Genomic DNA, 11,956 nt, shown 5'->3' on the forward strand with positions numbered 1-11,956 from the left:
GACCCAACGCGCAATTTTTCCCAAACCACATGGACGATTTTAGCAATTTGTTCTTAAATAAATAAAAAGTTAGATATACAAAAAACCAATGTTCTAAAAAGCTTGCCATGGCTTCGCCATGGCATGCCATGGGTTAAAGGCTTGTTCCTGCCGCCAAGCTTTACTAAAACGTCGCCTTAACTCATATATGTGTATAAAATAGAATAATAGCTGAAAATACATATAAAAATATTCATTATATACAAAATTTCCGCCTTAAGTCACGCTTTACAAACGACGTGGCTCGTCAAAGCTTAGAAAAGCTTGAGGTTTGACATTGCCGCCAAGTCACGCCTTACGTTATTTAGAACATTGCAAAAAACATAATCAAAATTGCAAAACTAAACCTATAAAATCCAATAATTACAAATAAGCTCTTCTACTTAATAACCTTTCGTAAAGCCACACCCAACTTTTGCTTATCTATTTGTCTTTGTGTTCTTTTCTTCTTTGTATACAATTATCAAATTTTTCGATATACAAACAAAGGTAACAATCAAATGAAGTGCAATAAAGTTGCATATCAAAAACAACAATTATACGTTGTAGCTAATGACCGAAAGGTCAAGGTACAAGTATATTGTGTTTGTCGATCGAATGAAGATGAGTAAATAACATCATCTACGAGTTGGGAACATCAGTGCCAACATATCCCAATCCAATTATGATAAAAGCTATAGCTTGCATATATAGGTATATGTAGTAGTGGTACTTCCCAAATACAAGATCATGACAAGCACATATGAAGAGGATGAGACCCACACAAATCTCTAGCGTAAGAAGCCTGTATATATATAAAATATAAAACATTGTCATGAAAATGAACAAAAATCATGGTAAGCACATATGTCAAAATTTGTATTTGTAATCTTTGTTCTTTTTCATGACAATGTTTGTTTTCCCTTTGTAATTTTATGTTTATTCGTATAAGAATGCAAAATTTTTCACTTGCAATATATGTAATATATGTTCTATATGCTTTTATTTTTACCATGCTAATAATAATGTCACTTCTATTCTTGCAATTCATGTTTATTCTCGTAAGAACGTTAGTTTTTCATTTTTAATTGGGTTAATGTCATAAAAACCATCAAGTTTTCAGGGTTTTGTTAGTTTTGCCCAAAGTTGAAATTTATGTCCGTTTTTACCCAAACATTTTCGAAAAAATGTTCGGTTTTATCCTTTTATCAGTGATAACAAGTTTTTCAGGTTACCATTATATTAAATTCGCAAAAAACTCTTAAGTTTACCAATTTTTTTTTTTGCGTTTTTACCCTTAATTTTATAATTTTTTTTACACTTTACCCTAAGTATATTTTTTTCATAATATACATATTCATATGATTTTTCTGCTTGAATACGTATAATATGAAAAAAAAAATACATAGGGTAAAATTGTAAAAAAAATTATAAATTTAAGGGTAAAAACGTAAAAAAAACTGTAAACTTAAGGGTTTATTGTGAAGTTAATATAATGGTAACCTGTTATCACCGGTAAAAGGGTAAAACCGAACATTTTCTGGAAAATGTTTGGGTAAAAACGGACATAAAATTCAACTTTGGACAAAACCGACAAAACCCTGAAAACTTGAGGGTTTTTATGACATTAACCCTTTTTAATTTATGTTCATTCTTAAAAGAATATAAATTTGCATTTGTTGTTTATGTGCGTTCTTAAGATGATAAATTCTCACAAGAATGTATGTTTTATTAGTGGAGAAACAATATGGAGAAATATCCCAAAACATTCGGCATTTCTTATTCGACTATGCAAGAAATTTATATTTTTTAACCCTTTTAAATAGTTTAAATTTGAAAAATAGTTATTTGTTTTTATTTTTTTTATTTTTACTTTTTATATAGTTACCATCATGCCAATGATAATAATATTTATTGATTTTCTAAATCTAATGGTGCATATTGTGTTATACATTCACTTAATAGAATACATATATAATTGATCATAGTCTTGCTATATGCACGCTATTATTTTTGTACCTTTTAGTTATTGTATATCCTTTTGATTTGATAAAAATGTCAAATCAAGGGTGTGCATTTAATAAAAAAAATTAAAAATTTAGAAAGGATGTGTGCATTTAGTAACTGGGATGTATGAATAAAATCGTGATAAATTTATTGTTAGTAAGAATAGGTACCGTTCACTTAGTTTGAAGCCAAGATTTTTATGTTGTTTTGCTTTTGTTTTAGCCTTGGAAGGATCCCCGGTCTTTTCGGTAACAACCCATTCGTTCACTCTTTGAGCCTCGAAAAGTCCGATGAGCGTAGCCTTAGTTCGATGGAGGGACATGACATTCTCAAAAAGAATCCAAAACGCCACCAAATGGATGGACCTATAAAAGTGAAAAAAATGGAAGTAAGAACATACATTCATTTACTAATAAAGTAACCACGTGTTTGAGAAAAAAAAAACCTTGGAGTTCCAACTGCATTTAGAAGGGTGATGATGGCTGGAATATAAACTGTACCCCACTTTGGAACCATAACTTCAGGTACCATCACAGTAGCCGGAATCACAACGCAATACAATACAAACGTAACAATATGAGCTACGATTTTTCTTACAAAAAAGAAACTATATATCACATGTATCTTTTTCCACAATGTAACTCTCTGGATAACAAAGTAAAACATTCAAAACATGTCAATTGATCGAATAAAGTCTTGAAAGTATCGAAAAACAATTCTAATGAACAATGATCTTACCTTATTTATCATGATCTCAAAAATCATTTTCCTGAAAAGGTTTGCTGGACCACATGACCAACGATGTTGTTGGTAACGATAAGCTTTAAATGAACTTGGCAATTCGTTCTTAACCTATGCACATATAAAAAATGATTAAGTTTATGTTTGGAAACATAGTAATGGATATTTCTTTGTCCCTAACTAGGGTTAAATAGAACGTATATCACCTTAACTGAACCAATGTACAAAAACTTCCAGCCTTTTAGACTAGCTCTAACTGCTAGATCCATATCTTCAACTGTAGTACGATCCTTCCATCCTCCAGCCTCATTAAGTGCAGCCATTCGCCAAACTCCAGCAGTCCCTATAGCAACATAAAAGTTTAGGCTTACATTTAAAACCCTAGATGGTGCTTTAAAACCCCCCAAAAAAAATTTGATTACCATTGAAGCCAAAAAATGCATGAGTAGAAGAACCAGATTCTTGTTCGACTTTGAAATGGTAGTCAAGTGACATCTCCTGCATTCTTGTCATCAAGCATTCGTTTGAGTTCACTGCAAAGTCATGTTACAATAGCATGTATTAGTTTATATTATTTTTGTTCTCACACCATATAACATGATATAGACGAGACCATAAAAAGTAAAAAATGTTATTCGAAGATTTTAATTCAAGGTTAACCACATATGTTGCCTCTTAACGGAGTACATATATAATCATCAAATTCTTTAGCCAGTATACTTTTGTAATTGAAGGACAAATAATTTCTTTTTATATATTTAGACGTAACAAGTAACTTTTTTTTTTATTTATATAATTATTTTTATTAATTTTATCAAACATAATGGAATCTATCAAACATGAAATCTAAAGAAAATATAAATGTGCTGAATTAGCATATACCGCCTTTATTTGTCATAAAAGTACATATAATACAAAAGAGGGTCGTTTTCGATGGATCAATCCTTCAAAAAACAAAATAGCAATAATAATATTATTTTTATTTGATTTAAGGTTAATTTGGTTGAAAATGACTTAATTGTATCTGTTTGAGAGTTATCTCTCACTTAAAAGGTCCACATCAAATAGCATCGCTAATATTGAGATGAAAAGCATATAACTAAACCTAACAGTAATCAACAATATATTGTATAAAACTAAATTTCCAATGATTTAGTATGTGGGTCCATTCTTTTAGTTTCTTTTCATATTCATGAATAAACAACTCAACCACATTAAATAAGTTGAACATAAATTTAGCTTTTATTAGTCATTGTTAGAAAGCAAAAAGGATTTCATATTTTACACTAGATTTTCCATTGTTAATATTTGGGAAAATCCCATACAGATCCAACGTATTATTTCTCAAAACTAATTTTTTTTTTATTATATTATAGTTTTGTTTATTAAAATCATTTTATGTTTTGATGTAGTCTAATTTAATATTTTGTGATCATTTTCTATTTTGATTTTTAAAGAAAAATTGAAATGAACCTTATAAGGTCATTGTACGGGTCTTAATTGAAAAACAATATTATACTTTCATTTTAATATATATACATCTTATAAATTGCTATAAGATGGTCATAATCCAAATTAATTTAAGACATCAATAGAGCATAAAATGTTTTTCAATAGAAAAAAAATACAATATAATATGTTTTTAAACTATAAAAGATGATATGTTGGATTTTCTAGATTTTCTTTCACTTTTATTGTGATTTTAACAAAAGGAAACAATAATATCCATGTCTTCTTTCTCATTTTCTTCTTCAAGTTGGATGAATTAGAAGAATATAATTATTTAATGATCTTATATTAAAAGGGTAAACGTCATCCGTAAGTCTCTCCATCAAGTCGTTCATGATCAAAAAGATAAAAGTAAATCATTATATTGAAAAAAATAAAATACTACATGAACTTGGATTTAAAATCAAAATATTTTTAGTTTTACTTAATTCAGTCCTTAAAACACGAATTCATGGACTTGAATATCACACGTTAAGTTGGACGTGTTTGACGATGGGCTTTTTGAAACTTTTAGTTTTTAACTTTTTAACAAAAAGTTAAGTTCAACAAAAAAAACTTGGTTTGAGATCACATGTTTTTAATTTTTAGTTTATACCAAAATTTTCAAATACAAAAACTATTTAATTAAGTGTTTAAGAAAAACTATTGGGTTTTTTGAATTAATTTTCAATATTGCTCTTAAAAATATATATTTATATATTTGCCTTATTTAATTAAATAAGAATCTTTTTAGATAATTTTATACATTTTAAAAATTTCGAACTATTAATTACTAATTACCAACTAGTTTTACCAATCACACATATAACATATTAAAAGAACCGCTCATCAAACAAACAATGTTCATTTCATGTAATATTATTATTATTATTATTATTATTATTATTATTAAATAACTTTATAACTTTGTTGTTTTCTGTTAAAGGGCATAAATATACTTTCTATTTTCTTCAACTTACTAGTATTAATGACTAATTATTACAACTTACTTTTATTTTTTTATAACATTTTAAATACTACTTAAAACTTGTATTAAATCCTATTAACCTCTAATTAATAAATCAAATGTTGGATATCTACTAACTTAGTGTCGGTGTGTAGTGGGAAATGAAAGTGGTCCAAAAAAAACTCAAATTGCTCCCATTAGCACATGTTAACAATCAATGTTGAGTGGAAAGACAACTACGCCCTACCACAAATAGTATTATTACAAACATCTCATACCTTACAAGACTTAAGATATCAAGGGACATTTTTCGTCTTTTTAAGTAACCATGATGTTCACCAACACCAAAACATAAAAGTTGTCATTTTTAACCACATTTCTTGCACAACAATTTTGATCTTCATTTTCATTATTTTAATAAATAGTATTTTAATCATTGTACTTGATTTGATCATTTGAGTAATTATCACAAAGCCATAAATTAATCAATCCAACAAAATAGTGGAATATTGGAAAAAATATAAAATTTTCTTATGTAAAGAGGTTATTTTTTTATTATTATTTTTTTAAAATCACAAAAACATTTTATTAATAATATTGCTTTTATTTGCTACATTATTTGATGGGACATATTATAATAGGAAATAAAACGAAAAGACCTAACTTTTTGGATTTACCTGACATTTATCATGTCCGAAATTGTCAAATTGAGTATTTTTGTTTCGGCCTAGTTTTCTTTCATATAAAATTTTTTTGATAAATAAAGAAAAACATTTTGTATTCCAAAATTTCAAAATTTTTCAGAAATTAAAAAAAAAAAAAAACTTTTTTATTGAAATCTAACAAAATATTTCAAAATATTATTAATAAATATTTTTTCTGTTAATAAAAATTCTATTAATATCAAAATTAAAAAGAAAAAGAAAATTGCTAATATTTTAATTTTAGAAACTGACCAAGTCCTTTTGAAAGCAACACATAAAACATAACCGAAGAGCATAACAGAAAATCATCTTTGTGACGAGAGTTAATGGGGAAAAAAATAATGAGTTTGCATTTGGCCTGGTAAACTATTTGTTGAAAATGATGTGACAAATGAAGAAAAAACAAGCTCACTTCGCATCAAAAATAATTATGAATATAAATAAATGGGCCCTTGTCTCTTTATTGTTTATGTACAAGAACATACAATGAGTTGGCATTTGGTCTTGTAAACTATTTGTTGAAAATTATGTAATTTATTAATTTTATTTTTACCATTTTATATAAATTATCTATATATGATCATTTGAAATCTATAGGATCCGTCACAATCATTAAGAAATCTCATGACAAAATCTTGCAAAATTATATGCTGTTTGAAAAAGTTTTGTTTTAATAAACCCTTCCAATAATTATCTTTTAGAATCTCTAGAATTTATTAGTTTGAAAAAACTTCTAAAGAACATCCTATTATAGTAACCATGCTTTATAGTAACTATGCTAAAAACTTTCAATAAAGTTGACGTTTATTAAATACAGTATAATTTTTATTGGGATATGATTAACAGTTTTATCTAATAACTACAAATAATATTAGTATTATTTTTTCTGTTTATAAACCAAATCCAGATGATATAAAGTAAAAACATTTGGGTTTGTAATTATGTCTATCGATCCATATATTTTAGTGTGTTTCGCAAAATTAGCTCTAAGTTTCAAAGATATAACCCTACAAAAAAAGGGTAAAAGTTCCAAGCTCTCAAAATCACTTCAAATGTTTTTGGATCATGAACTTTTGAAAAAAGTTAAAAAGCTTTTATTGCCGAATAATTTTTTTATTTAATTTGATTTTTTTTCTTATTTCTTCCAAAAACCTCACTACCGAAAACGTTTAGAATTTAAGAGCTTATTAGTTTGAAATGACTCCTAAAGGTTCGTAACATCGAACAAATCTTTTCTATAATTAGATTTTTTTTTTTTAAAACTCAAGAACTTTTAAAAATTTGCTGCCAAAACACCCTATGTTAAAACTTTATGAAAGGTTTGATAAAGCTGATTCTAAATTATAATCACTAGCTATTGTATTTGTTAGGTTTTTTATATTTTAAATTCTTTTATTAGATAGTGTTGTATTAATTAAATTGTTGTATTAATCTCTTATTTAATTCAAGGTTTAATTTCATAAAAGACGTTATATTATGTGTTTTTTTTTTATTTAAACTTCAAATTTATTTTTTGTCTAGAAAAATCTTGTAATTTTTTCATTTTTCCCAAAAAAAAAAGAACCCTCACCTTTTATTTTATTTTTTCAAAAAAAAAACCCTTAACCTTCTAAATGTTTCTGAATAATTCTTAACTTTTTAGTTTTTCTTGAAAAAACTAACATTTTATAAATTTCTTTAGGAAAAATGACTAAAAGAGCAGAAAAATAAAAAAGGTTCTTTTTCCAAAGAAATTAATTTGATGTTTAATCCAAAAAAATTACAAAATATAAGTTTTTTTTTTTTTATAAGATTAATCCTTAATTTAATTAATTTATTACTTTTTCAACCCTCCTTAAAACCCCACTACACGTGTTCCATCATCCAACATCTTCCTTAAATCTCCTGCATGGGCATGTATAGTTGCACCGACACTTATTTTAATGGATGATAATAATTCATTTTTTATTTTATTATATATAAACAAGCAAGAGTATTTTAAATTGGTAAAACTGTCAATCTAAGTCAACATAAACTACTAAAAAATTCAACTAGAATACCAACTCAAACTCCACAAAGTATATTTGTCGTTTGGAATTTGGTGATATGACAAATATGGCCTTTTGAATAATGCCGGATCTTTATGTTTGATTTATTTATTCACTTTATTCTAAGGTTAATAATTTATTTAAATAATAGTGTTGTACATTTTTACAAAAGTATATATGTTTTACCTCAACATATTTATTTAGACCAATAAATGTTCTAAATTTTAGTTTGTAAAAATAATAATTTGAAACTGACACAGGTTTATGGTAAGAAGTTTATTTCGTTGTATAAACAGGTAAAGACATATTCTTTCCGTCCCAAAATTATAGTCCATCTTTCCTTTTTGGTTTTTCTCAAAATAATAGTCCACTTCTAAAAATAAAGAATATTTTTAGCAAAATACCTTTCATTATTACTTAACCAATTAAACATTTAATCGAACATTAAATGCAAAGTAAGGACAAAACTATCATTTTATTAAATAAAATTAGTGGTAATTAATGTTTTTCTTAATCTGTGTGTTTTTTGTTTGTGGACCATTTTATATAATAATTAATTTATGGTTTTTGTGGGTATTTGGATTTATTATGAACGAACTATTGGCATTTTAAAATACTTGGTATCAATTTTTGAGTTAAATGCTTGATTTTTAAATGAAGAGAAAACAGAAATAAAATACTAATGGACTAGTTTTAGAGAAACATTTACCAAATTTCCAACGAGCTTGAACAAGACCAAGTTCAGAATTATGATGAAGAAATGGGATTGTTTTCCAAAGAAAATCAGATTCTGGTTGAAAATCTGCATCGAAAATTACCACATATTCACACTCGTTTGCATATCGATGCTTTAGACCTTCTTTAAGTGCTCCTGCTTTATACCCCTTCCGATTATCCCTCACTTGGTAGTGTATGTTTATACCTTTATTTGCCCATCTTTCACATTCCATTTCCACCAAACCCTAATTTCACATATGGGTCCAAACATGTAATAAGTAAAATTAAACAAAGATTAATATAAGATTAAGATGTTAAGTGGTATATGCATTAATAATAATACTAATAAATCATCATTTTATAAAACTAAATAGTGTTTTTGAATGAAATATATAAATACATCTCATTTTAAAATTGAAATACATAACATTGTAAGGGTTGACTGATTAGCTTATTATGTAGTGGATGTTTATTTATGTAACACTATATTATTTGTTTGGTAATTTATACAACAATATTTTGCTATCTATAATTTATCATAAATAACATAAATTTCACAACCATATTTCAACATATTATATAAGTTACAACTTACAAGTAAAATATTATATAGTATTGGCCGTAGAATGGAACATGATTATATATTTAACTTAAAAACCACTTTGTTAAATAGTTTACAACAATAACATATTATTTAATAAAAAACATTTACCCCGTATAAACAAATGCTTTTTAACTATGGACACATAAAATTTCTTTTCTACAAAGGTTAATTATGGAAAATTTAACGGAAACCCTCATACTTGTAAAAGTCTTGACTAATGGACTAGATTTTATTTGTCTTTTTAATGGATCATGTTACCAAATTTGAATTAAACACATATCAATAATGTTATATTTCTAATAAACCACTACTAAAAAGCTATATAATCAGGAAATGGTCATTTAAAAAATAAAAAATAATATATAATCTCTATTTATGGGTTTTTAGATTACCATATTGTAACACAATATATAATAAACCAATAATATCACACAATTTACTTCTTCTTAGGCTCATTAATTTCTACATTCATTAGAACCCTACACTATTTATTTTATCAAAATTTTATAATTGTATAATTGATTATTTGATTATGCATTCAAATCTTTAACAAAAGATTGAGATGCTTAGTTGATATAATGGCAAAATTTACATTTTCTTTTTCTCTATTTTGCAAACTCACATTATCTTAATAAAAATAAAATAAATTTGACAATAAAAAAGTATTTTTGCATGTTATGAAAAATGGGTTTTCATTAAATTATCAACCTTGATCACTGGATCTGTTGAATCATCAAGAACTTGAATTACAATACGATCAGAAGGCCATGAAAGCCCACATGCAGCTCCAATTGACAGCTGATAAACCTGTTTACAAAATCAAACAAAAATCAAACACTAAAACTAAAAAACTAAAACAGAGCAAAGGTGAAAACAAACCTCTCTTTCATTAAACATCGGAAGTTGAACAAGAACCAAAGGATAAACAGAGTTACCCAATTCAATATCATCTTTGAATGACTCCCATTTATAACGTTTTTCTGCTTTTTTCCCAAACAATTTCTTGAATGCAACCACCAAAGACATGTAAACTTTCTCCATGAACAACATTACAGACATCGCAAGAGAAACATACATCAACATTCTCAACAATGGCACCACTAATGGCGCCTTGATTTGGCCCCCGATCACCATGATTCTCCCTGTGATGTCGTCTCCACCATTTGTAAACGATTTTAGTGGAATTTTAATCGCTGGAATCGTCCCCATTTTCTTGTTTACAGAGCAAGAAACACAAGAAACTGAAAACACAGAAAACAGAGTATGCTCTGTTTTCCGTTCTTTGCTGTTTTAGGTTGGATTTTGATCGTAAATACAGTAAAATTGTCGAATTTAAAGCAAACCCATTTGACTTTAGAACTGAATTCACAGTTTAACCGAAGAGATTTTTATAAAGATTTAGTAAACAAAGAAAATATGGAAAGATTTCTGCTTCTGTAATCAGAAGAAAACAGAAGCAGGAACAGTAATTGATCACCTACAATGGAAACAGTGAGAGAGAGAAAGAGGTAAGAGATGGAATGGCGAGAAGGGGGAAGTGGGCATGTGTTTATAAAGGTAGAAATTTTTGTTTTAATTTATTATTTTTAGGACACTCTTGAAAAAGAAATGTCAATGTAGTTAACTTTTTAACCATTAGGGTATGTATGTTCTCTCCAATAATGCTCATGTATCTATGTTTTTTTTACCAATAATGTGAATGAAATTCATAATAGGAATGCAAATATGTATATTTTTACACATAATAGCAAATATATTGTCAATTTTTTACTAATCAGAGCAACATATTTATATTTTCCATTCATAATAACAAATGAAACAAATGGACAAATTTAGCCAAAACTTTTGAACATTTAATAAAAAAAAGCCAAAAAAAAAAAAAGATGATCGAAATTGCCAACGAAATGGCAGATGACGTCTCGTCTTCTGCGATTTTGTTGGCAATTTGGGTCGGTTTTTAATTATTTGATATTTCTTAAAAAGTGATTAAAGATTATGATTAAATTTCTCTTTTTCTCTAATAACATTATGTAATATGAAATTAGTAAAAATATATTTACTGTTATAGGTTAAAAAAATTCATATTGTCAATATAAATGTTAATAGCAAAACTAAAATACATTATTGTTCGTCTGAAATTGTCCTTTTTTATTGAGTTCTTTAAAATTTTATTATCTAACACCTACGATCATGGTTCAAAACCCTAAAAAGTAATTGATATCACCTAATAAAAATAAATCTAAAACCTAATGTTTCATGAATATCAGTGGTTGACCACTAAATTGTTATTGTTTTTTATGTTTTATTTCTCTATCATAATTAGTTCACTCTGTCTGCATTTGGTGCTTTAAAGGAAAGGTCTTTGATAACCCACAGAACACAAAAACTGTTGCAACTACTACAAGTGTGTGGCTCCTGTAACGACAAATAATGCAAGCTCATTAAAAACAAAAGTAAATATTTTTTTTAACGTTTCCATCTAAGTTAGGATGCTAGTATTGTCATTTAAAAACATATTATTACAATCTTTTATCTTTTATAACCTTACTCGAAAAGAACATGGGGTACTAACGGGTAAAACTTTGACAATTAACAGAATAGGTAAATGAAAGCATACTAAGCCGTTGTTAGGTTCCTTGGTTGATTTTGGAAGGATTCTTAATGGGGAATTCATATTGTACTC

General features: G+C 27.0%; 1 protein-coding gene across 1 annotated transcript; it reads right to left on the minus strand.

Annotated features, from left to right (window-relative positions):
* Positions 1 to 217: 217 nt before the first annotated feature.
* Positions 218 to 10,798, minus strand: LOC145086255 (glucomannan 4-beta-mannosyltransferase 9-like). Its single transcript, XM_079024006.1, has 9 exons — positions 10,153 to 10,798; positions 9,982 to 10,080; positions 8,662 to 8,914; positions 3,189 to 3,299; positions 2,973 to 3,109; positions 2,764 to 2,877; positions 2,471 to 2,670; positions 2,196 to 2,390; positions 218 to 823 (listed from the first exon to the last, which is right to left on the minus strand). Exons 1-9 carry the CDS (start codon positions 10,480 to 10,482, stop codon positions 661 to 663), a joined length of 1,602 nt encoding a protein of 533 aa, XP_078880132.1. The 5' UTR covers positions 10,483 to 10,798; the 3' UTR covers positions 218 to 660.
* Positions 10,799 to 11,956: the final 1,158 nt, after the last annotated feature.

This window comes from Lactuca serriola, chromosome 2 (assembly GCF_051521515.1).
Source record: "Lactuca serriola cultivar US96UC23 chromosome 2, Lser_US96UC23_V15, whole genome shotgun sequence".
Taxonomy (NCBI): domain Eukaryota; kingdom Viridiplantae; phylum Streptophyta; class Magnoliopsida; order Asterales; family Asteraceae; genus Lactuca; species Lactuca serriola.